The 27,130-nt window shown below is 45.7% G+C and overlaps 1 protein-coding gene across 2 annotated transcripts; it reads right to left on the bottom strand.

The window, feature by feature from the left end:
• Positions 1-301: 301 nt before the first annotated feature.
• Positions 302-16,038, bottom strand: LOC122631621 (protein escargot-like). 2 transcript variants are annotated; one of them, XM_043817554.1, is made up of 2 exons: positions 15,704-16,038; positions 302-3,435 (listed from the first exon to the last, which is right to left on the bottom strand). In XM_043817554.1, the coding sequence occupies exons 1-2, from the start codon at positions 15,843-15,845 to the stop codon at positions 1,907-1,909; spliced, it is 1,671 nt and encodes a 556-aa protein (XP_043673489.1). In that variant the 5' UTR covers positions 15,846-16,038; the 3' UTR covers positions 302-1,906. The 2 variants fall into 2 exon arrangements, with proteins under 2 accessions (XP_043673489.1, XP_043673490.1); XM_043817555.1 differs by lacking the exon at positions 15,704-16,038 and adding an exon at positions 3,610-4,660.
• Positions 16,039-27,130: the final 11,092 nt, after the last annotated feature.

The following is a 27,130-nucleotide window of genomic DNA, read 5'->3' as shown; positions in this document are numbered from 1 at the left end:
CGCAAATTTTCTTCCATTATGGTCAATTGCTTTTATCGACGCGCAGCCTAAAGGCTTCCTCGAGAATCGATCAACGTTTTCGTTCCTTACGACGATATCCGACATCCCTGTTTAGTCTCGATCGCGAAACGATTGTTAAGAGAAATCCAACATTTTTCATGACTCTATCTACGAGTCCTGCTTCGCTTTTACCACGAATGCATTTGTTTCGCAATGAATTAAAAAATAAGCTAGAGCGTTAATTGATCTTACGTGGATGAGATCGGAGGAGAGGAGAATCTTTAAAAAGAGATCATTTTCAAGTTAAAAATCCATATTATTTTATTTCGTATAAAATATCTCTATATATAGCCAATATCTATATCTCGATAGTAGTTTATTTTCTTTACAGAACTAGAAATAGTGGTACTCGCCTCGAGTCGCGCTCTATTAATTACAGGCACCGAGATTAACGAAACGACGACTCGTCTTTCAAGCATATAACGTGGTCTCTTTCCTCTTTTCACCTTTTACAGATGGAAAGAGAAACTTTCTTGTTTTGTTTTCTCTCGAACGGCGAATAGCTCCCCTTCCTTCTAGTTACACATACTATATGATACAATGACTAGTTTCTTCGAGTAACTTAAGAGTGAGCGGTGTGTGGCTTCGGACAAACGTAGAATACAAAACGAAGAAGGGATGAAGAACAAACAACATAGTGAAAAAAAAAAGGAAAAAAAGATCAGAAACCGACGGCGTCTGACACCGCTCGACGTCGGCCGCTGAACGATCTTTCACGTTCCGTTTACGCATATGCGATAATTACTACTCGACGTGCATCTTCCTTTCGTTGCTTACGAACTAATCGTTGAACGCTTTATTATATACAGCGGAACGACGGCTTTCGTCGATGGCACTTTGGTGCGCACAACTTAAGGACGAAACAAAAAAAAAAATACCATTATTTACGCGTATAAATTAATAACACCGCTGGTGCACGCATTCTTCTCGACGAAGCAAAGAAATATGAGACGCGGTCTTTTTTTCCAAGCTTCTTTAATCGTCGATTTTTTATCGCGGGTGATCAAACGAAAAGAAAATGTAAAGTAAATGGAAAGAAATGTAAAAGGAAAAAAAATGGCACGGCGACTTCACGGGACCGCGTCGAGCGGTAACTTTGAACGCTTTCTTCCCGTTTCTTTTTTTTTCGTGGCCAAAGCAGGAGCGAGCTTTAACCAGAATTCCGTAAGAGAAACAAGCGTACGCCGCTACCCTACGTACGGGCGCAACACCGATTATTCGTTACACACGCACTCGTAATAATACTCTCACTCGCATACACCCCATCTTGAATATATTTACAACACAACGAATGACGATCGAAGAAGTTCGAGGGAAAACTACGCTCGAATCGAACTACAAAAAGTACACGTGGGATAATCTTTAAAATCGCATCGTCTTCGGCGATCGATTTCGTCTTTTTAAACGCATCGCGAAGAGTAGGCATTAAGGAAAAGGGGAGAAAAATGAGAGAAAGAGACGAAATAGAAAATGGAAACTAGGATCATTGAAATACTCGGCACGAAACCGTTTGCCGACCGCTCGTTAAAGTCTCTCGAGACATCGATTAAAACTCGACTCGTGAAATCGAATCTTGATTGAAGCAAAGTTACATTGGTATTAACTTTTTATATGGCTCGTCTTTCGATTCGGCGTTTTTCCCAAAGAAGGCACTTTCAGAAGAAACGGAAAATGTAAAAGTGGACGAGCGCAAGAGTCTTTCCGACGGTTCTATTTTTTTGTCTTTTTTTTTGTTTTTTTTTTCTTTTTTTTTTTTTAACGCGTCACGCGCTATCGCATTTTGAGAAACGCACGAGACTCTTGATTCACTCGAAATTTCTCCTCGCGTTCCTCCGTCGATGGCACTTTAGCAGCCGTACCCTATCGGAACGGGTACACCAGGGCAGCCGCCCTCCTGATGCTTCGTCAGCAGAGACATCCGACTGAACGTTTTGCTGCAGGACGTGCAAGAATACTTCTTAACGTCGCTGTGAGTCTGTAGATGCGCCCTGAGATTGCTCCTGTCGGCGAACGCGCGATTGCAGTGCTGACAACTGAACGGCTTCTCTCCGGTGTGGGTCCTGATGTGTCCTTGAAGTAGCCATGGCCTGGAGAACGCCTTGCCGCAGAGATGACATTTGCACGGCAACGTGTGCGTTCGGATGTGCATCTTGAGAGCACCGAGACTGACGTAAACCTTCTCGCAGTACTTGCAGGAGAAGGACTTTTTCGTTTGACCTTCCGCCGCGGCACAGTGAAACTGTTGATGCTTCGACAGTCCGGAATACGTGGAATACGATTTTCCACAGTCTGGACACTGATACCTTGGCGAAGTAGCGGAGGAGGAAGAAGAGAGAGACGTGGAGGAGCCGCTCGTCGCGCTCTTCTCTATCTTAACGTTTACGATCGTTGGGCCAGCCGATGTGCTGCCGGCGGAAGATCTTCCACTGTCGCTTCCCGGGGAAGACAGGTCTTCGGGAGTGACCGGTGGAGGCGACCTAAGGGATCCCGATCCCAAGGAACTGGTAGGCGACAGACCGAAGTGATCGGGACTGGCCCAGTGAGCGTAGCTCCTGGCGATCGGTTTCTGGATCGTCGGGCAGGTCAGAGCGGCGTGCGGAGGCGGCGAGACCGACGAATGATGCTCGGGCGAGGAATGTGGATAAGCTGGCATCGGATAGGACGGATAGAGTTCCGTGCCCGGATGATGATATCTGTAGGCTGCTGGATAAGGTAGATAGTGAGGCGGGTACAGAGGCGCGGAACGAGCCCATGCCGGTGTCGCGTAATGAGCAAGCGGCTCGACCGGAGTGTTCAGGTTCAATGGCTCCAAGGGCGCCTTGCTGGCCATGAAATGAAGCGGTGCCGTACTGGCAGAAACCGCGGCCGTACCCGTAGCCGTCGTCGTCGTAGTCGGTACCACGTTCGAAGAGGAACTTTCGTGCTGAATAACTTCGACGCGAGCCTTCTTTGCAACAGGATGGATCGGCGCGATTCCAGCCGGCGGCGTGATCGCCTTTGTGGGATAATGCTGGTGATGATGGAGATGATGTACCGGATAAAGATGATGGTGATGCAAATGCTCCGACGGCGAGACCGGCCTAGGTGCGATCACGGGAGAAGGTGAAGGTTTTATCAGAGGTGACGGCGACCTTGACGGATACTCGCGTTGACGCGTCAACTGTTCCGACGATATCTCATGCTGTTGCAACTGCTGCTGCTGCTGCTGCTGCTGCTGCTGTTGCTGCTGCTGTTGCTGTTGCTGATGATGATGTTGCTGCTGTTGCTGTTGCGGTTGACTCGAGTGACGTTCCGCGTTTCTACTTAGATCTTCCGGTTTTGTGCTCAAGTTTTCGGGCTCGGGAATATCGTCCACCACCACGTCAATGATCTCTTCTGAAGAAGAAACGAAAAAATACGCGTTAAGCAAACGGATCGGAATATTCGGAAAAGAGCGAAAGAGAAAAAGAAACAATTTTAATTTACGAAACCGCGTTCGCAAGGAAATGAGGAAACGAAAATCGACGTTTCTTCGCACGAAGGGAAAGAAATACGATCTACGAGACTCACCTTTGATCGCTTTCGGGATATCTTCATTGAGCAAGACGTGCACCGGCCGCTTCTTAAGCGGGCAGTGACTATAGCTGTTGTTTTTCTTAACGAAGCTACGAGGCATCTCATCTATAAGCATGTTTGGGCCTTCGAGAGCAACGATTACTGGTAGACAATAGTTTTGCTCTTCGCAGGTAGTCGCGATACCGCGAAGGCACTGTCAGTGTTAATCCAATATGTCGAGTAGCACGAATTACTTCTTCTTTCGCACTATGTCGCGATGCGTTCATGAGTAGAAGACCGGACGAGGAAAAAATGCGAGAAATTATAAGAATAATCCTTGATAGCGTGATAATGTCACTGCACTATTTCACACACCAACTTCTCTCTTCCTCGATATGGCACTACGTTTTTTCTCTGTCTCGTTACGTGATCGATCGAACGAACGAAACGAATCGGACGATCAAAGACAGAAAGATTGAAGAACGAAATAACAACGAGTACCTGCACGATAGTGAAAACGGTTCGGCTGCGAGCCGGTCTCTGACTGGTAGGGGGTTCTCCAACATCTTTTATAAGAGGTCGCCCCACCAGGCAGGTGCAGGTGGCCCGCACGTGCTGTCGAACCAATGCGGGGCCAGGGGCCCCGTACAGCTCGCCAATGGAGGACGGCCAGTCGCGGGCCGTGAGCCAATCGCAACGAAGCCATCTGTTCCGACAGCTCGTGCGTTCTTCCCCACTCTTTGAGCTAGCCGAGCTACGCTCCACGGACGGGAGGTGCAGGATATTTGTGAGCGCGACGCGATTGTCCCGCTGCTGCGCTTCCCTCTCTTTTTTCCCTTCGCTCTTCTCTTTCTCTCTCTAGTGACCGAGTGCGCGCGCGCGCACGCTCACGAGATTTTTCTCGCGCGACACGACGCGACGCGAAAGAGAGCAGATGCTGGGCCTACTACTCTTCTCTGAACGGCCACCCACCCTACCTCCCTCTCGCTATACGCTATCGCGCGCGACTTTGTGCGTACGCGTTTTTCCACTCGAATTTCCGTTCGGTTTACCTGGCTCTTCCCTTCCCCCTTCTCTCTCCCTCGTTTTCCCTACCTCTCCTTTCTCTCTCTCTCTCTCTCTCTCTCTCTCTCTCTCTCTCTGGATGCAGGAGCATCGCACATACCGTTTCTTTCTTCGTACTCGAGCCTGGTGCGCGTAAATTCGCGCGCGTGTGCGTGCGAGGATACAGCGATCCGTCTCGTTCCCCTTGCTGAATTTCAGGCCTCCTTCCCCTCGACAACCGGCAGCGTGCAGCGCCAGTTTCGAACGTAACGGTCGTGTCGCGTGCCGCAGCATCGCCCACGCGTGCTGAAACCCACACGTACGGGTGGATCCCCCTCTTGTTAGAAGGAGAGCGTGCCAGCGTCAGCGAGCGCTCGCGCGCGCCTACTCGACCACGCTGGATTCACGAGCCCAGACCACTGCCATTTTCGCGACCGAGGATAAGAACGTTTGCTCTCTTCGTGATCTCGCCACGTGACCTACTACTTATCTACCTTCTCGAAAAGAAACTCGAGATTCATCTGCCTGCTTATGATTTTTCTCCTCCGTTTAGTCAACGGTCCGCTCTTAGGAAAAATACGAAAATTTGATGGAATATCACGTGTCACGGACGCGTAATCCACACTTTCCTCTTTGAATGGTATAGTCTTCAAAAGCGTTCTTCAGCCGCGCATAGTTTACCTTAGATAATGCGTCGTCCCCGGCGGAAGACGTTGAAAGTTCTACCGCAGCACGTTCCTTTCGATAATATCGAGATTTCCTTTTTATCCTTCTTCGATCGCCAACGAAGCGGGTTATCACATCGAAACGAGATCGTTCGAATCGGCCGATCGTGAAACGATAACCACCGGGAGACCGGTACGACGACGGGGCACTGAGAAAGGCACGACTAAAAAGATTTTTGACGAAGGACCCTTGTACTTGTCGTCGTAAACAGCTCGTTCGCGTAACACTTTATATTCTTTGGACTAGTTTCCAATGCGCGCTTGCGCGCACACGAGACCGCCCGATCATTTCGTCCGATCGTTTCGTAATAAAGGAGAAACAAAGAGACAGCTACCGAAGCCCGCGACATGCTCCACGACAATTTTATGATAATACCTTTTGTAACTCTATATTCCTTGTTCGACGCGATCGAATGGACGACGCTCCGTCGACGATTCGACGTTTATCCCGTATTAATTAAGAAACTAGTTGCGATTTATAACCCCCTCCTGTAGGTAGCTATAAAAGCGTAACGCGTTTACGCGCCCATAAAGATCGTTTTACGTATGCGTTTCCCCCGCGATAACGATGTGGGGATCCACGACCGAATTCCAACGACTTTGGCATACCTGCCGCTTCCCGACTGGCCTACATTTTATTAACGCCGTAACTTCATTTTCGCGTGTGTGCGAGAACCGACCATAAAAATATTCTTCCTTTCCGAAGGAAGATGGGATGGAGCATCGATCGCGCCGTTGTCGCCGTAGACTCTTTTCTTTTTTCTTTTCTTAATCCGCCACTTGCGAAGCGTCCAACCGAAGCGAAGAAGGAAGGAAGGAGCGAATCTTCGGTTATACGCGCGATCTCTCTCTTTCTCTCTCTGAAAAAGAAGAGGAGAAAGGATGAATCGTGCACCGGTCGCTAGTCAACGAATAATCTACCTGCCTTGCATGCTTAAAAGTACGCTCTTAAGAAAGGTACCTTTCGTAGCAGCTATCTGTCTCTTCGACTAGGCATACTACGCAAGTACCTACCTACCTACCTACCTACCTACCTACCTACCTACCTACCTACCTATCTACCTACCGTATATACCTATGCTCGCGCGCTCGCGCTTGATCCGTCAAAAAATATTCCGAGGGAGAGAACGAAGAGTGCCGAAATAAGAGGGAGAACCGCAAAGAGAGAAAAGGGGAAAGGGAAGGAGACGAAGCAGACGACGGAGAGACCTGCATCTCATCCGGTTATTCCGGTAAGCTACCACTGGTTCCGGTGAGCTATTCCGTTTCTTTCTTCCTTCGTTCTCTCTTCGTCGCGAGAAAAAGAGAAGGAAAGAGAAAGAGAGAGTGGCCTCGAAAGGTGCTCCTAAATTATACCAAATGTTGGGCGCGTTAACTCGCCTCGCCTTTTGTTTGGCCGTATATCCTATACGTGCAAACCTAGCGAAATAAAAAGAGAGAGAGAGAGAGAGAGAGAGAGAGAACGACGGACGTCGGCTTTTCTATTCCCGGTCACCCTCCGATTCGACTAGACTGGTCCCAAATTCGCGCAGGTTGCTACCAAAATATGTACATATATATTTGTCCTTCCTCTGACAAGTAAAGCGTCGATATCACGAGCAGGTCTCGCGAAGAACCCTTCGAGGCGGTTGCCGTCTTTCGCAGTACGCTTTGTCACCGGTATTTTTAAGAGGCTAGAAAGAAAAGGCGTTAACGTGTCCGTTAATTTATAGACTATACCGACGAGAATCCTCTTCTCACCCCTCTTTCTCTCCCTCTCTCTGTCTCTCCTTCTGTTTATGACGATTATCATATTTTATACGTTTCAAAAGACATCTTTTAACTTTCCTCGAATAGACAAACTTAAAACAGATGCTACCCTTATTAGAGAACTATATCGAAGAGAATTTACGGATAATCCTTGATACCTATATCCTACGATTCGTATAATTTACTTAACGGGCCTTCCAAAATGGAAAATTACACGGTAGGAGCGAAGAGCAATGAAAGGTGTGACTCCAACGATCGTGGAAGTAAGTACGAGTTTCCTCGAGTTCACGAGTGTGTTATACGTATTTCGACGGAACGTTTAACTAGTCGATATATGTGGTGCTCGTCGTCGTTGAGCCGGCCCGTTCGAATAAATCTGTATAATTATTACGGCACACCTTGTCTAGATGTGCGCATGTGTACGGTACGTATACCGTGTGGCTCAGCCGATGGGAGGTAGCCCCATCGGAAGGAAGCTGGTTTGTTTTTTTGTTCTGCCGCCTCGAGAGGCGAGGAGCACCCCATCGCCTCACCTTTGAAACACCTGGCTATTACCGCGAGATCTTCTCTGTGTGAGTGAGCCTGTCTACGCGCGCGCCACATGCGTAGCTGCCACCATATGCGGCCCCACCGGGACTAGCTTTACGGACCCATTTTCGGGGCCTCGTAGATCCCTAGACATGTGTAAGGTACCCCTCTCTCGGGGAGGGGGAGGGGGGAAGAGAGAGAAAGAGAGAAAAGCAGGGAGCCTCCCTTCTTCCTTCTCTCCTACCTCCAGATCGTTCTCTTTTCTCGTCGCTACGTACGACGACGAATCAAATGTTTTTCTTTTCCACTCACAAATGTTTACAAATTATTCACTTTCTTTGGAACGATCCTGACGTAGCACGTATATATATCTACAAAAAAACAACACACGAAAATCGCATGAATCAGTAGTGGACCTCTTTATCGTAATCTGAATTATTTGTCGATAGTTTTAGGATCTTTTCAAAGTTGAGTTTATATATAAGTATCCAGAGGCACCACCAATATATATTTATCAATACGTATATAGATTTCTTCCCTATGTGTCATTGTTTCCCTTTTCTATCGGATTAATAATGACCTTCGATTTTTCGATTTTCTGTATTTTCCACTATGAACTAATGTTCATATCGTTTTAGAGTCTCCGCTTAAGAGCTACGTCGTTTGATAGTACTCGTAAACAACCATAAACAATCTTTCTTATTTTGCGCAGCTAAATACAAACACAAAGAGAGAAACAGAGGAGAGGGAGAGAGAGGAAGAGAGAGAGAGAATAAAAAATAGAACTATCTTACGAACAATCACAATATCACATTTTTCTCTTTTGTAATAGTACAAGAATTTACGATAAGTTTTGTCAAATTACTCGAAGGGTCTTGTTTATGATATAATCTTTTCATAATTATATTGTTATCCTGCAAATATTTTGCTCTTGGAAACTTGTTCAAAATACAAGGAAATACATAAAATTTTAACAAAGCCAAAAAGCTTTCATAAAAATTTTCCCAAACAGTTCACAAAGATTTTATTGACGGAGGAATCGTTTCGTAGTCTTATCGCTTCTTATTTATTTTTATTATTATCTTACTCATCGCTTATTGTTATGTTCCTACAATGAGATGCGTCACTCGTTTCATTTAAGCTAAGAGAATTTACTTTCTTGTTTAGTTTTTCAAAGATTTCGGATAGCCTATCAGCAATCACGTACTTGTATTTGTCGAAAAGACGAGCAATTATTTACGTTGCAGTTTGATTATAATCTCGTTATGTCTATAAAAAATTTGACCTATGATTTACATTATCATCGTTATATATATATATGTGTGTGTGTTTGTGTTCACTCTTTTTCTCATGTCAGAACGTTTACAAGGTTATTAACGACTCGAATAATCAGGTTCCAAACAATGTATTCGAATAAGACGACACGACGGTAAATGGTGCTTGCTTCCCAAGAACCCACAGACCCTTTGTCCCGCATCACGTACCTGGCCTACGAATCTTTCTACCAGCACGTGAACCCATGTGGCATTCTTTTTCAAGAGCTCTTCCATCGTTTATTTTTTTACCAATTCTTTTTCCCCCCAGTAAATCGTTACGAAAGAATACATTGTTCGACTGTTTTAACGCGACTAATTCGATCTAAATAAAATAAGGTGCGTTTCAAATTTTCTTAGATCTCGTCTCGTTGTTCCGTTTATCCATGTTACGAACGAACGAAATTTGTCGAGTTTTGACTTTGTAAATAATACGTAGAATTGTAGTAATCCCACGTAAAAAAATGTTTTAAAACCTTAAGACGGCGTTCGAACCGGACGTTCATTCAAAGAAGTTTGGAATGGAAGAAGGTCATCGCGAGGAACGACCAGAGAGTATCCATGACGAATTACGAGGAAACTCCTTTGCAGGGGTTCCAAAGTATCTATACCTTTCCTAACCAAAAGCTTTTCTTAAAGACTCTTTAAAACGCATTTTCTGCTCCACTCGAATCCTTCGCCATTCATAGTGAAACGGATACGGTTAGGTGGTACAGGTGTGCGATTCTTGAGGTTCCAAAAATTTTCACCACATTTTACAAAGGTTAGTATCACGTAGAATAAAAGAGCTCATTCATAATCATAGCCTCTTTATTTTTATACAAAAACGTTTCCTCGAGACGTACGTTCTTAGCATCGCGGAATAGATGCACTTGTACGTAAGTACTTTGTTTAAAAATAAAAGGAACAAAATTGTCGATCCCTCGAGAACTAGCAGAGTTTCTCATGTCGAAAAGAGAAAAAATGGAAAGTTTGACGATTAGAAAAGATAGCTCGTGTGGAACGATCGAGAACCTCTGTGCACGCCCTCTCACAATGCCCGCTATTTCGTAGATCGTGAATGAGACTGGTGCGCCGGAGTTTTTCCTCTTTTTTCATCGACGATGAATGGTCGCTGCAGCGCGTAAGGTCTTCCATTGTACGAAAATCTCAAAGAATCACTGCTTCTTCTCGAGTCCGCTCTCGCTCGGTCAGAGAGACGCGAGGCACGGTATATAGTTGCCCTTTGTGCTCTGTCCCTGTGAGACCTGCTCCTCGCTTCTACCTCCTTTGCCATCTCCGTTGTAATTTTTTCCAAAGTAACGCCGCTCGCGTTCTAACCAACTTCTTCTGCGCGACGTAGCTCTTGTATTCCTACGAATGTTAAGACGCACTACGTAGAACGACGAAAAGGATGGCGAAGGTTGCTCGACTGGACGATAATTTGCCCGAACTGGTTTCCGTGCACGGCGAGGATTTAATAAAAATCTCATTACTATGCCAAAAATGTGTGTATTTTAAATTCAGACACGTTTCGAGTCGGAGGGTCGTTTTGTACCCTTTCCTTGCGTGCACCGTGCAGAAAGTTCGAGTTGCTATAAGGTATACCGTAAGGGCTGAAATCGACACTGAACTCGTATAACCTGTTGAGCGAAGAGAAACGTAAAGTAGAGAAAAATAAATACTGGTCGTACGAGTAGACACGCAATACGAGTCTACCGATTTACAAGAAATATCGATTTCTGCTCTCGAGTCTCCCTCGGGCAAGCTCGAACCTGCCGCGATGCGTTTCTGCCTGCGCGGCGAAAAAGCTTTCGAAGGGAAACGACGAGGACGGGCGCGCGTTCACCTGAGAACGCGGTCAAAACCTGGAAAAATCGTTGAAAAAGTTCTTAAGGGGCGAAGAGGGTACGATTTCGGGAAGAAACGAACGCGAATACACCGCCTAGCGGACTGCGGTAACATCTGTCTGGGATCGACGACAGCTGATCGATTCTCTCTTTCTCGCTCTCGACGTCTCGTGCCTCCAGCAACTTTTCATTTTTCGAGAAAACGTGTGCGGAGCTCTCTTGCTTCTCGAATTTAGTTCCGAGCGGACCTTTCGAAGGGATCATAGCCGTATTATTAAACCGGAAAATCAAACGTTTCGCTTCTCTTACCTCCGCACGATCGCGTAATAGCGATCCTCGAGGGTAGTAAGCAATACCTTTATTCCATAATGAATAGAAATTACTGTCAGTTTGGATCTTGGTTTTATATTCCTTCGTCTTACTTTTGTAACATAGTTTTACTCTCTTTGTTTATTCTCTTCGCAAAATACGATGAAATCTTCGAAAATTCGTAGACCATTGAAAGATCTTTATATAAACACGGATAAGGATACCGCAGCTCGTTCCGTTTTCCGAGAAAACGAGAGCATATGGTCAGTTCGTCGAACGATTTTCCTACCGTGGTATGACGCGTGCCCAACAGGGGGTTGCTTTCTAGAGGCGGGCAGGTGACGAGATGGACCAGATGACCGAGGCTCTACTAAATTTCGATCTTCCAAATATCCCTACCTTCGAGTATACTTTTCTATGGTGCGAAAGGTCTGCATAGTTTTTCTTTTATCGTTTCTTTTTTTTTTTTTTTTGAAACTTTGACGAGTGTGTCGAAACTTATCTCGATAGGGACGTCTTATCTTTAACGACCGTTGTAATCCTTTAGAACAATGACTGCATCATTCGAAAAATATATTGGAAAATTGATTACGCGAGAATAATGGAATTTCGATATTCTCGAAGAGGGACTCATTTATCGCTTTCTCTCGCCTTATTTGTCGTCGGTGATTACGGAGATAAAATAACGTCCCATCGTAAGCTCGTTCGCTCGAGCGTATCCTGTCAACGAAGAAGCGTCACGTTCAAAGTCCGCGTTCTGGCTCGGACAATATTAATTTCGACGTTTCCTCGACGAGCACAGGCCCGTTTACAAAATCAGTTCGGCGTTATAATGACATCACGAGACGTGTCACCGGGCGCGAGAGCGTGCGAACGCGATAAGATCTCTCAGGACGACCACCGGACAAGAAGCTCTTATCTGATCGGCCATTACGGGGAGACGCTAAGCGCGCCCTATGAATCACAACCCCTCTGACTTTTATATTTTCGGGATGTGCCTTCGTTTCCTTTTCGGTCACGAACGAAAACAAACGAAAACCAGGAGCCCCTGCCGATTCGAAACAATTTCGACGAGGCCTCACGCGTTCTTTCGTACTTTTAAAGTCGGACAATGCGTTACTGATCGTTTCAAAGCATTTAAAATTGCTGTCAAATTCTTTCGAAATTCTTACATATTATGATATGTGCTATATATCGAACGAACGATTAGGAAAAACTAGCCAGCCGCTTATCTACTATCTACTATTTTACAAACACACGAAATTCAAGCGATAATATCCTTATCTGAACGAATAAGCGAGGCGAATGCTTGCGATTTTAACCCTATCGCTTATTGCCGCTCTGCGTAGCTTCCATGCTCGAACAATCTTTCCGTTGTCCTGAGACCTGCGTCGTTACCTCGAGCTCCTTCCAAACTACGCTGTTGTCGTCGTTGTCGTCGTCGTCGTCGTGGTCGTCGTTCGATGAACGAAAGAGCTTGCTTAATTAAATTAATTTCAATTGAGCTCTTGTATCGAGTCGATAGACTTTCACTCTTGCGACAGACAGACCGAGCGGCTATCTCAATCCGATACAGGTCCGGACCAAGCACGGCGCACTACTTGATAACAATGCCGAAGACGCCCTCGGGCCATTTTGCGGCTGTGTCCGAGCCAGAAAACTTTTCGTCCCGCGTGAACACGCTCGTACGTACCGTGTATAAGTATCTACATACGTACGTATACCGTATGCGCCAACTCCGTTACGCGTCGCGCTTCGAAATTTCAACGATTTATCGGTTGGGAATTGGAACGAGACTAATACGCTACCCATTGGTCCGCCCGTAATTTCTTATCTTCCATTTTTCTGTCGGAATGATTTGTTACGCGAAATGAGATCTCCGATGCAGGCAACGAGAACACGCCGGGTTACTTTTTCTTTCCGAAAGTCTATACCATTTCCGATAGTTTTGTCGTTTTCTTTTACGATTACGGCGAGGATTATAATTTGAGTGGAAATATCAAAGTGCTTCGTCGAATCGTCGAAAAAGACGTGCTACGATAACTCGCGATAAGATCTCTCGCGTTTATCGAGACGTGCCGATGACCGAGCGAATTTCGTTTCATCTTTGCGATCGCTCGAGTCGGACCTGCGAGCTTGCTCGCTCGATCGCGAGATATGCTCGTGTTCTACCCCCAAGAAGGAAAGAGGACAAGGAGGAATAAAGAGAGCGAGAGCGAGAGAGAGAGAGAGAGAGAGAGAGAGATGGAAAGAGAGAAAGGGATGGAAGAAAAAAGTCCTCGAGCAGGCCGTTTAGGGTTGAACGACCCTGGGCAGCAGCGCGTCTTTCGCTCGTCGTCGTGTTAGCACGATGCCGACGAAGCTTACGGGTGCGTTCATAATCAGCGTCGACAAGGCGTACACGCATCTCGTCGGCGGTACAATGAGTCGTTCCTCTTCGAGCGAAGGAGAGGAAGAGAGAAGGTAGAGAAGAAGGAAACCGGACCTGTTGCCGATTCAGGGACGTCTTCACGGCGTTGGAAGTCTCGACTAATGTCGAGAAAAGAAAAGACGACGGAATCTCCTCTCCTTTTCTCTTATTCTTCGCTCCCTTACGAATCCGTTTCTTAAAGAAGTAGAAGAAGAAGAAGTAGAAGAAGAAGAAGAATCGGAGAGCACGAGGAAACCATTTTCTCACATGATCGCGGCTCTAAGACGATCTCTGACCGGTCGAGCACGTTCGGGACCGATTCAGCTCGCTCGTCGTTGTTCACGGAGAAAAATTTCGAGATAAAAGGGGGGCGGAGAGGGCGAGAGCGAGAGGGAGAGGACGAGGAGGAGAGAAACCGGGTTTTAAACTCTTTCCTGTCTATCCACAAGAAGATCGCACGAGACCACGTACTACCTACATACGTACAAAGGAAGTGCCGGACGTGCTACCGACGACGCGAGTATCGTTTCGATTGTTTGTAAGGAAAACAGATTTTAGTTCCTCTAAAAGCCCTACTGAAAGGAGTTCGAATGGTTCTTCGCGCTTTGATGACGCCGCGTATTTCTTGTTCTTAAACGAACAAATCCTTTTCGAAATAGAAAGAGAATCTCTCTTTAGAAATCCATATCTTTTTCTTCGGGATTAATGCAATATAAATAATTTGTAATATAAATATTTAAAGATTATTATATATATATATATATACATTACGATTATAATTCCATAAGATTAACGAGAAGAGAAATCTTCGAGCTTTTTTTCATCGATAATAAAGATGTGCGAGCTTCCTTCGAGAAATAATAAAAAAAGAAAATAAAAAAAAAGGAGCACTCGATCCCAAACCGGCCGATCCCGTATCCACGAATCTATCTACCTCTTCAGTCTGCCCAACAAAATGGAGCATCGGGCGTACCCATGCCGCGGTTAATATTTTATCGCGCGAGGCGAAGCAACACTTATCTCCTCGATTCGAGCGCGGCCTCGGTAGAAAGTAAATCTCCGACGGGTCGGTCCGTACCTCGAAGAGGAAAGAGGGAGCATGATGAAGAATAAGAAGAAATGGAAACGGAGAAGAAAGAGAAGAAGAAGAAGGAGGAGGAGGAAGAGGAAAAGAAGAAGTAGAAGAAGAAGAAGAAGAAGAAGAAGAAGACGAAGAAGAGTACGACGACGACGAAGGGCCGCTCGCGCTCGCTAGCGAGCATAAACATCCTTACGTATACGACCTGGAATTCTCGTTTGATTTACTGCCGCCATCTCGACGCATTAGTCTTTGGTCCCCCGGGGGCCGATATCATCTGCTTTAAAAAATGCTGCCGTCAACGCGGCCCGCCAACTACCGTGCTACCCATCCTCTCTCCGCGGATCGCCCGTCGCCGTTCCGCACCGTTTATGGGCCATCTCTCTCTCTCTCTCTCTCTCTTTCTTATTCTCTCTCATTCCCTATCTATCCATCTATCTCGCTTGCTCTCCAACGCTGTACTTTCTTCTTTCTTATTCTCCCTTTTCTCGCTTCTATCTTTCCTCGTGCGTGTGTCGTTCTCCTCATACTCTCGGTGCATCTATCTATTCACCTTCTCTTCCTCCACCTCCGTTCCCTGCTCTCTTCAAGAGAGATAGCCCAACGGCCCCAAAGGGGCGACCTCGACAGGTAGCAAAACGTGCTACACTTCTTATTCTCTCTCTCTCTCTCTCTCTCTCTCTCTCTTCCTTTCTCTGTACCATCGGAGTTATTGGCTTTTTATCAAACGACATGCAGAGGATCGTACGATATGACGATGTCAGGCGGTTCTCCGACGTTTGAACGTTCGCGAACAACCATGCCGCGGGCTTGTTTCGAGCGGAGGAGAGTAGTTTGGGTTTAAAATAAGCTCGACGATGCGCCCGACTCGTGTGCGCACTACGTCCGATATCTCTCGCTCTCTTTTCCTCTTAATGTTGTTCACTTTGAAATCGATTCAACTTCTCAACGTCGGAATATATGGCTTCGCGACATTTCGAAAGAGAGGGATAAATAATTGTCACAAGATTTTTCATTTCAAATGAATATCACGCTCGATGCAAATTCGCAAGGAGATATTAGAAGCTGCTTGGGAGAAGAAACGGAGGGAAAAAATAAAGGGAAAACGTGTTACGCTTTATTACCTGGTACGTCTTTGCGCTCTCTCCCTCTTCCTCTTTCTCTCAGCGATACGTCCGAAAACGAAATTAGTGCGTGAGCTCGCGGATGGGTAGCTGGTGCACCCCACTGCTCTTTGCCGGTCGGTGGTCCCTGCCGAGAATACATTAAATAAATAATCTCGATCCTCCTCTACCGATATAACGTGACTGCTTAGAACACCGGCGAGAAGCTACTACCGGACCTCCTCCTTACGCAACTGTCGGCCGCTCGTTTTAATTAATTAGCATCACGGTTTAAAAGACGAGTCCCATCATCCGTTCCTTCCTTCTTCTTCTTCTTCTTCTTCTTCTTCTTCTTCTTCTTCTTCTCCATCTCTTCCTCCTCCGCCGCCGTCGCCGCCACCGCCTTCCCATTGCCTCTCTCGCGTTCAGATTATCCGAGACGACTTTCGTGCGCATGCTCGAGTAGCGCATGCTACTACTAGACACGGACATTAGTTATACGCTACGCGTATCTCGCCTGCTTTATATCCTGGAATACTTATCGGAAATTCATATGTTAATACGTTTATGTATTCGGCTCTAGGAGAGACTCGTTTAAACTTTGCTCTCTCCCTCTTTTCGACGTTCAAACACGTTCGACTTACGATCGGAAACGATTCGTAATTTTAAAGTGCGACTAGTATACGATTTTACGAATTTTTACTCGCGTGCAGTCCCGATAAGGAAAGCGAGTTACGATTCGTTCCAACTCGAAAATATACAAGGTGTTAATGAATTATAGTATCTTCAAAATAGTCGGATAAATCTCTAAAGATCCAATATATTAGTAGTTAGCGGCGATATCGTTCGCGAAGGGTGCTTCGCAAGAATGTCGAAGGAGAGAACACGGTGGTCGGCCACGATAAAAGAAAAGTTTCGAGCTCGTGTTTGGACGAGTGGGTGCGATGGCGCATGGCGATTGGAGCAGCGCGATTCCTCTAATCATTCCCCCAGCTATTAGGGTCACACTTTCTCCAAGCACACCAGAGACAATGGCCGGGAGTTCGATCATGCGAGTGCGCGCGAGTTGCGTACGTGCGTGCGACCACGGGTGAAATTGTTATTGCGAAAATCGGACGATGAAAAAAGAAATAAAAAAAAAACCGTCGAGAAGGCCCAGGAGTAGTGACTAACGGGTCCCGCCATCGTGGAGATTCGAATCAGAAAGAGAGAAAGGCAAATTAATAGGTGGATTGAAAAAGGGAAAGGGTCCACGAGATACAAAAGATTCTTTCACGTTACGTCACGATTACGTGCTTGATCTTATAAAAGAAAAATGTCTTTTAAATTATTAAATATATGCGTATCTGCGTATATTTATATATATATATGTGTGTATGTATGTATGTATCTATGTACGTATCGAGTAGATTCGAATCTGTAGAAAGGATATCTGCAAAAATGTATGTACATAATACGAGCTACTCCGAGTTACGTAATTTCTTTCACCGAGATCGTGATCGATCTATCGAGTTGGCGTCGCGCTCGATCGTTCAAAGTTCTAGTCGCGAGCGTAAACACACGTGCGTAGGAGAACGGAGAAGCGTTCGAAGGAGGAGGAAAGGGAGGAGGAAGGAGTCTGACCCGCTCTCTTCGCTGCTCGGGACAGTGCGGCGCCGTAAGTGAGTGGTTATAGCGAGATAAGTGCTAGGACGGAAAGAGAGAGAAACAGAGAGAGACAGAGAGAGAGAGAGAGAGAGAGAGAGAGAGAGAGAGAAAAACACTCGGGGACACCCTGGAATGCGTTCTTAATGAACCCACCGTGTCTGCCACTTGCCAACTAGCGCGACACCGTGTGTACACAATGCTCGTGGGACTGTCGCCTTGATCGTTTACTTACCCATGCTTCTCTTTGTCATCGGCCGCCCTTTCCCGTCCTTTCTCTCTTGGGATTATTAATCGCCCCGATGCAATTTGGTCCCACGATCTGCTTCGCTTTATATCGAACGTTCTTCGTTTCTTCGTGTTTATAATCTTCTCGAGTTAACGCTACGACGCGACGATTGTATATCCAATACTCGATAAACTGTACCAGGACGATCGAGAGACGGACAGTTTGTTTTGATTTCACTTTCCAAATCCCTCGTCTCGATCTTTCTCTTTCAACTTATATACGCGAGCAACGTTGATTACAAGGATCAAACTTACATAAATAGTTTAGTCGATAAAGAAAATTTCTAAGCGATTTCTACGATACCGTTATCGCTTTGTTGCGTCTACGGAGAAACGCGAGGAAGGGAAGTCGGATAGGAAACGAAAGTATCACGAATGATTTGTACGAAAGACCGATCGATCTATCGATCGATTCGCGAACTGAGTTTCAGGTCGATCGAGGTGCGAGCCTACAATTATATTCTCCTTATCGATACTCATACGTCTGTGTATCTACCAATCAAGGAGAGAAGAGAAATGGAAGGATATCGGTCGGCCGATTAGTCGTAGTACGAGTTATTATTGACTCGTTGTTATTGGCGGTGCGCGTGCAGTCGAGATAAATCTCGCACGATTATTGCCAGTGACCGACGTTGCATCAGACGGCGAAAATTATGTTTCGCCGAAACGTATAGCGTTAAACCTGTTGTCTTTGATCGTTCCACAGGCTGATCACAAAGTCGACGAATATTTTCTACGTTACGTGGAGACCCATCGACGACCACGCGTTTCCGCACCCAACATAACAGCGGATCAAATCGCAGAAATTATTAAACGGTTCGTCGATAACGCTTTACGTTTTTTTGACGTTACTGAGAATATATCGAGAAGTAATCGCGTAATTATCGAAGCATTTTTTAGATTAGACGGACTAAAAACATCGCTTAATTAAAAAGATATCGATATTTCACAGCTATGTTTCTACGTTTTCCCGATAGAGCTGAGGCCGAGCTCTCGTTCGATAATTTATTTAATAAACCCAATGAAGCGTTGAAAGAGAGCGAAATCTCGGAGGGTCGAGTTTCGTCGTTTAATTACGAGCGCTCGCGATCAGGTGAAGTTACGCCGCACGTGCGCGCGCGTAGAAAGAAAGAAAGAAGGAAGGAGAGAAGGAGAGAAAGAGAGAAGGAGAGAAAGAGAGAAAGAGAGCCGGCGAGCCCGGACGAGCCGGCGCCTCGTATCGCTGGCCTACGGCGATATTGCAAGAAAATTCACGTAATTTACGGGCGACAATGCGCCCGGTTCCACCTCATTGAAGCGCGAGCCGAGCGCTGAACCTCTAATCGCCGCCTTATCTCTCTCTCTCTCTCTCTCTCTCTCTCTCTCTCTCTCTCTCTTCCTCTCCCTCTCTTGCACGAGCGCACGTGCTCACGCCAACGAGTGTCCACTCTTTGGGTGCCCCGTTGTTGCTCGCCTCGAGTCTATTCGAGAGAGGTAAGCTTTCTTGAATTCCGCGGTACCGGCGCTCCTAATTGCCTGAACACTCTCTCGCGCTAACTTCGGTTAGCTTATGCTCGCCGACACGCCAAACTATGGCACTGTGTCACGCGAGAGAACGTGAAATTTACGTATACGTACGTACTCGCGTACTCTCCTCCTCTCTCGTGGTCTCGTTCAGCCGTCACGGTAGCTATCTCGAAAACACACACCGCACGCTCGCGTAAACTATCGGCCCGACGCAAATCGGCCAATCTGTTAAATCGTTTTTAAAGGGGCCGAACGGGAGACCTAAAGGATAACGTAACGTGTCGCAGTAAAATCGCGATCGCCTTCCGAAATGCTACTGCCACCGATACCGTTCCCGTTCTCCGTGACTTTTCAGCTCGGAGATCTTGCTTAGACGCTCTTACGAAAGCTTCATAGAAGATCGTAAACGCGATAGTCTTCGAGTTCCGTTTCCTGCTTCTCACGTGTTCTTCTTTCTTTTTTTCTTTCTTCTTTTTTTTCCTCTGTCTTGTTTTTTTTTCTTTCTTCTTCTTTTTTCTTTCCTTCTTGCTTCTCGATCCATTGCGAGGACGTTCGACGAGCCTTCTTTGCGGTGGGTATCGTGAAAGAGAAAGATATTTTAAACCGTGAAATCGAAAACAACGCCGGCTTTCCGGTGCACGCTCGTTTAACGAGGCCAAACAAATTCTGCTCGCGAGTCAAATCGCCGATCCTTCCAGTCACATCCGTCCTTTGCTCGTTCTAATACGGAAGAGAGAAAGAGAGAGTAGGCGCCGTCCCTTCTGGGCAGCACGACGATCGACGGCGCGACCGATCAATTAACGCGCCACTGAATCGTATAAGACGATGATCGTTTGGAAAAGTTCCCGACACCTGGCCACCAACGCCCACGGCAATGCCGCGGGCAGATGCACTCGTTGCTCACTCCTTCCTTCTTTATTGTGATTTTACCGACCCCGTAACATCAGGCACGATACGAGAAAGTATCGAATATACGTCGGATCGATATTCTTCTTGTCGGAGGTAAAACTCTTCTCTTTGTATCGCTTAAAAATTGGAAAAGACTGAAACAGTTTGGCGTGAGGTTCTTTCCAAAGAGTAACGCGTACACGGATTATCGTATAAGTTTTTCACACGTCTAACGGTCTTTCGGAGGGACCAGCCTCAACCTGTCTAAGCCTCAACGGTCATTCCCACAGTCACCTGTGCCTGCGAAGACACTCACTGGCCCATTATAACGACCCCTAATGCGCGTTATCCCTTCAACTTTTCTCCCAGTCTCTCACCTTTTTCCGCTTTGCGTTTCCGACCGGTCCTCGTCTCGTTCTAGGCTTCTTCCATCACCCTTTCCTTCGTTCGTCTCTCTTCCTCTTCTACCTCTTAGCGACGACGATGATACCTCTCATCTCGCTGCGACGCCTCGCTCGCGGAAGACAAAGAAGTGTCCCGCGGTCGTGGTCGTCGTTGTCGAGCTTGAAATGTAAATTTCAAAGGGTAAAAGGGAACAGTGACACGTTCTTCCGAGGGATGGTGAAAGCTAAAAACGAAGATGACTGTGTCGGTAGGAACGTCAACAAAGTAGAGGAAAGAATAGACGGAAAAGAAGGGAAGGTCTGCGAGAGGCGAGAACCAACGTTGCACCATCCAGTCACGGGACCAACTTCATTTTGTCACTAGCCGGATATGCAGAGAAACGGACGAAGTAGAAGAAGAAGGAGAAGAAGGAGAAGAAGCAGAAGAAGCAGAAGAAGAAGAAAAAGAAGAAGAAGAAGAAGTAGAAGAAGAAGTCGCCATGGTAGAGCAGCAACCGTTGCGTCTAGTCCTGAAGCCAGACCAGTCTTCCTCCCGTCTCTACGAAGCAACCAACCAGTTCTTTGTACCACGATATGCAACCGAGTTGCGCGTCGACGAGAGAGAGGGAGAAAGAGCCACGACGTAAAAACAAGAAAGAGCTGCCGAGTTCTCCCCGAGTTTCGTGCTCCTCGTGTGAAATCTTTGTTTGCCTTGCGATCCGTCTACCAAGTATTAGCATATTTCCGCGTTCACGCTCCTCCAGCTCGGTCCTTCCTTTGATTTATGTTTCCAGGCTGATTAATACGAAGAGGAGTAATGTATTATTAAAAAGAATCTAACGATGCGACGTTCTCGGGAGGACGGGTTTGATCCATTGAATTTTTTTGTTATTTTTATTTCTCATTTATTTAAACGACCGAGGAGATGAGAAAATTTCCTCAATTTCTTCGATTTACTCGCGAAACATATTACGTACTCGTCAAACTCTCAATGGCATTATTAAGACGCGCTTCGTGTATCAGTCCGGTTGACCGACGTTTCTCATGAAAGACCAACGTCCTATCTAATGCCAACGATCCATCATCTTCCTTTGGCGGAGCGCTCCTGGCCTCGGCCATGCCGAGAGACCGTTCTGAATAACGTAATGCCGTTTCTTTCGTGATTCTTCGCAAACGAGATCGGACGTGATCGCGAACAAACGGAGCTTAATTAATCCGGACGATCGCCGCTCTGTTTTCGATAGATCGAGTCTATTATCGCGAATATCCAAATGATAAAAAGGTTTTAGCCGAACTAAATCCTCGATCTTTTTCTCCCGTTATATCCTAAAGAAAACAGTAAAATATATTGTACGAAATTGATCCTCTTTGATAGATCGAGTATTTGGATAGAGAAAGAAGTTCGGGCGATACTTTATTTTTCAAATCCTTCCTCGTGCGTGCACGCGCTAGACCAGAATATCGCGAGGCATGAAAAAATATCATAAAACTGGGTTCAACGTCCTCCGAAAGCATCGAGTTCCGGGAGTTAGGATCGTGACAAAGAGAGCGTGATCGAGGAAGCCGTTGGGAGAAAAATTGGGCCGTCGTAAAGGACTAAACTCGCGCAAACAAGGCTCGTTTATTGGAATCGCCGATCGACGATCGTTCTCGTTCGAGCACGTTTCGTCGTTTTACAGTGATGCCTTTATACCTTCCTTCGTCGATGGGGCTGCAGAACAGTAGTATTTTTGTCGAGGTTTCGAGCACATGCCGCGCGATAAAAGTCTCACGAGCGTCAAACGCGACTGTGCGTTATCGAGTCTGATCGATAAATACCGAAGCTGTCATTCCTGTGAATTATTCGCTCGTCACGTACGACCGTGCATCGGTGCACTGAAAAATATCTGAACGCTGACGATTCGAAACGATTATCGACACCTTTTGTAATGAATACTTTTCTAACGAGATTCGATTATCTTCAACGAACGTTTGAGAATTGTAGCATTTCGCAAGGGCCGAAAAACGAATGTAAATTGCTCGATAATACGAGTGTTTAGAAGTTCTATAGAGGAACCGTCTAATTTGCGAGGATTCCGAAAATTTCGCGGCTGGAATCACACGGCTTCGCGAATTCTAACGATCTTGGAATTTATATATATCTATCGATTTGGATTCTAATGCGCCACCGAAGAAAACCACGTCGATGAACAGCCCTCTGTCCGGGCAGGGTCATTAGAGAAGTTAAATATACGATGATGGGTCATAAAATGGACCGAAGTAAATATTAAGTCTGCGGTTTTACGGTTAATGCCAATGTTAGCACGAGCGCACGTGTATTTTATCCGTACCAGACGGAGATTAGGATCAGCATTTTTGGAACCATCGACGACGAAACAACGTAGCGCGTCTCTCTCTCTCTCTCTCTCTCTCTCTCTCTCTCTCTCTATCTCTCTCTGTCCCTATCTATCTATCTCTACCTCTATCTCTCTCCTCTTTTAAACGCTTTATCCTGTTTCTTGCCAAACGAGGTACGCGTTTGCCGACCGGTAGAGAGACCAACGATGAGCCGGGATTAATGCGCTCAATCTTGCGGTTAGAGAACAAACAGCGAGAGGAAAGGTGAGAAGATAGCTGGTTGCGGTTGAAATCACAAAGAGGAGGGTAGTAAACCTTGCGGTTTTAGCTAGCATCTTTGGATGTACGCTGGATCGATGACACTGGAATCGATCGATTCGAAAGTTCTTACTGCTTCTTCTTGCTCTTTCTTTTTTCTTTTGGAATACCTACGTTAAACGAGTTTCAATGAGCAAGACAAAAGACATTCGATCGCAATCGATTTATCAGCGATATAAGTAGAATTGTTTCACCTTACGGAACTGTCAGTTGGAATGAATAGACGTTATGCATAAAAGTAACAAATCGATATTCATCTAAACGATGCGAATTTTTATCTCGCGAGAGATCGATACGAAAAAATCATTTCTCGCTGGAGCATATTGTCTCGAGGAAACAATGGACGAAGCGAGACAGAAAGGCGTTCGATAAAACGGGGTCTTTGAAAATTGGAATCGGTAAGTCAGGTTCGTTCCGCGATCGGATAGCTGCGAGTACCTCCAGAGACAGTGCTATCGAAAGTCCGATCGTTTAATACACGCATTAGTTAAATGGTCGAAACCGGTTATTAGAAACATTGAGCTATTATACACAGTGGCATATCTTTACACAGGGCGTCTAGCGCGAGGCGAGGATTATAGATTTTTTGCAATGACGAAACCGCAATATACATCATACGAGGCCCGCGCGTAATAATAGTCCGTATTATCGCGTTTAATCTGCTTGACGTTAAAATTCCCAGGCATTGGTTTCTAACGATATTCGATGCCCCTTCTCGCCTCGGTCGCGAGACGGTTCCCTATTGCCGCGTCACCAAGCTCGTAAATAAGCCGTAGTATAAAACGTGTTAAACGTTCATCGATACTCTACTTTTTTTTTTCCCCTTTAATTTTATCGCGCGGATTAAGATCGTTATCGACGTGACTGTGACTAATTTGTCTCGACCCTGATCGTAAATATAATTTTTCAATTTCTTTGAAGATTGATATTTGTAATTATTCTTACGTGGAACGTGGAGAGAGTACGAGGGTATCGAAAGAGGCGTCGCATGGGGAAGCGTTCGCAGGTTTACGGAAACTCCCTTCCTTCGCCTTATCTCACGTTCACCGATATCCGAACGATGCTTGCTCGATATCGCTGAGAGATAAAGATTCCGACGCACGTTACGTGTATGCACAAAGTTTCCCTCGCATTATCTATGCCGATTCTCATGGGATCCGCTCTATATTTACAAATGCCACAAGGTGTGCTGTCTTGCTATATGCGCGATCGTCACCGACGTGTCACCGACTGTCACCTGCCAAATTGGCAAATAACGCTATCTTCGATCGTATCGACGGCAACGTAGGAACACCGTTACCGTTGGAAACATCTATCGCTACTATTCGAGAATAATAGCGCTTCTATTACAAATATAACGCGACAATTTTTTATTAGTTTTTCTCAGCAGGCAAAGAGAAAAATGCGATTTTGTCGAAACTCGTTAACTTTACACTTTGTACTTGACTTTCGTTCTCGGACGCGTCACTCTTCGTCGCTCGACGGAACACGTTTTTCGGTCCTCGTATTTGTCAATGAATCCTCCGACCTGTTGTACGACGCTGTTTATCACGAACCGGTTTTGTTTGTTCGTTATCACGGCTTTCACCCTCCAGCACGGACAACAGGACGTGCCGTCTACGTAAAACCATCCATGATATTTTTATCATATCCGATTGTCGTACTTTCGGATTAGTCCTTGTTTAGAGACGATACGAGCGAGATCTCTCGGGATAAAGATTCGAGAGCGCAGGTCGGTTTTTTCCTCCTTTTTTTTCTTCCTTTTTCCTCCTGTCCTTATTCTATCTCGAAGAATTTTTGAAGGACACCTTCCGCTCTTATCTACGTTGCGCGTGTTCACAATATGCGCGCCTCGCATCCTGCAGCTTCGTTTCGTCTACTTTTTTCTCCTTGTAGAAAACGTACTTAATTTTCCAATACGCATTGATCGCAATTGACTTTAACGATGATTGGCTCGTAGACGCTTGTATTAGAGTTAGGACTTTTCGCAGGAAATGCGAATGGTTCGTGACTAAGGGCATAAGGTGTGGAGAAGGAGGAGAAAGAGGAGGGTCGAAGCGCCTTTAAAACCGATTACGAAACCGGTCTTTAGTCTCACAATCGTAGCTCGACACCGCGAGCGAAACGTTGGAACGTCGAGAGGACCGTGATGGAGAAGCCCTTCGAGGCAGTCAAGGTGCCAGTTACGTCGGTGTCAATTAGGCTCGACGCTCGGGGGCGTGATCGACCGTAAAAAAGACCGCCATCACTTTGTTGGATCTTGTAAATCAAATCTTATTGATTCTACGTCTCTTTCTTGACCGATTCTTTGTCTACCAAAAATGAGCAACCCTTCGCCTCTTTCCTATTCATCCGTACTAAATATCTCGCTTGTATTTTCTCAAATGGAAAACCGTGAAATAAAATATCTCCTTGGCTTATTCGGCAAACAAAACGTTTTTATTAAAAAGTGCTCACCTATTGCGACGTCGAAGAAATAGACGGAGAGAGAGAGAGAGAGAGAGAGAGAGAGAGAGAGAGAGAGAGAGAGAGAGAGAGAGAGAGAGAGAGAGAGAGAGAGAGAGGAGGGGAGATAGAGTTCACCACCTGCCGGCCCACGCATCGTCTCGGTCAAAATAATCAGGTACCAGTCCATTGGCCATTAGGGTGCATGATACATCGTATTAGCCCGTGGCAAGGAACACGATGCCATTAGGAAGATTGAATCGGTTCGCCTCGTGCGAGGAGAACGATAAGGAGAGAGAGAAAGAGAGAGAGAGAGAGAGAGAGAGAGAGAGAGAGAGAGAGAGAGAGAAAACGGGAGAGCATGTTTATCCGCGTCATGTAAGCATACGTAAGACGGGGGTTGGACCGTCACCCATGGGTGTAACCGCGGACCACGTGGCTCGAGAACATGTGTTTTTGGGAGTGAGTAGGTACTTTCGTGCCATCTGCCTTATAAAGTTTTCGACCTATTGCCTATTACTACGCCATGAAAAATACTTAACTAGTAAGTGGCTCCACGCTCCAAGAATTATTGCCGTGAAATGAAATGACCCTTTGATACCGTTTTAATTTCGACTAGATCCGATCGATAATTTCCAAGCTAATTAAAGTTTGACTTTACTTTCGAATCTGTTGATTCACGCGTAATATCTTGATCTTTAATTTCCAATAGGAGAAATATCTAAAAGGAAATATCTACCGTCTGGTTTAACGTCTACAGTAATCGAAGAAAGTTCCTAAGCCGTATTTGGTTTTTCTCGTCCTTTTATCTAAAAATGTAGGAAAAACACTTTCCATATCGGAAGATTCTATTTCCGTACAACGAAGAATTACTTTCTTTGCGAACGCAAACGTCGTCGTTGTCGGCGGCTCAAAGAAAATTCAAGGAAGAGGCGGGTGTGTTGATGTTTTGTCGAAAATCTCGAGTTCGTCGGCGAAAGTAGGAGTTTTCGTCGCACGCCCTTCTCCAATTCTTCGAGACGGAGTGTCCCTATGTCCCTTTTCTAAAAATAATACTAGAAACTGTAAATTATTTCCAAACTTTCGTCACCACGAATAGATCTCGAGAGAAGTTGATCGAACATTGAAATAAGAAACTACGCGAGGAATATTCTTCGAGTATTCGAATCCTTGACGTACGAGGTCTAATTACACCCCAGCAAACGCTAGTTTCGTCTTAACGCGTACCAACGACTCAATCGCGAGAGAAGAAGCTAGGACTGTGTTTAAGGTATCACTTTTACAGCGTCGGATCCACTAAAACCGTTGATATATTACGTAGATTCACTTTAATTAGTCGGTCATTCGATCCTTTCAACCGGGCACTTATCGCTTTCACGTCTGTCATTAAATCCTTCGCGCGTCATTTACGAAGGGTGCGTAGAAGGCAATTATTAACGCTTTACAATCTCAAATCGATAAATAAGATACCTATCTTCTTAAATTTATCGAAAAATCTAATTTTCACTCCCTTTTCTTCGCCGTATAAATAATAAAACGCTGTGTAAATCGTTTTAGCGTGTAGCAGATGTTAGCTTTATAAGAAAAACTTTTTGCATTCGCTACGAGCGACGATGCAAAGTGAGATTCCGAATCTTTC

Source organism: Vespula pensylvanica, chromosome 9 (genome assembly GCF_014466175.1).
Source record: "Vespula pensylvanica isolate Volc-1 chromosome 9, ASM1446617v1, whole genome shotgun sequence".
NCBI classification, from domain to species: Eukaryota; Metazoa; Arthropoda; class Insecta; order Hymenoptera; family Vespidae; genus Vespula; species Vespula pensylvanica.
This window is presented reverse-complemented; position numbering and strand designations above follow the sequence as displayed.

What these genes read in the sequence shown, in the direction of transcription:
- LOC122631621 (XM_043817554.1), bottom strand. Translation starts at nt 15,845, where the DNA reads ATGTATTCTCGGCAGGGACCACCGACCGGCAAAGAGCAGTGGGGTGCA. An exon ending in AGAGCGCAAAGACGTACCAG is followed by an intron (nt 3,436 to 15,703) that starts GTAATAAAGCGT and finishes TTTCTTCTTCAG; the next exon opens with AAGAGATCATTGACGTGGTG.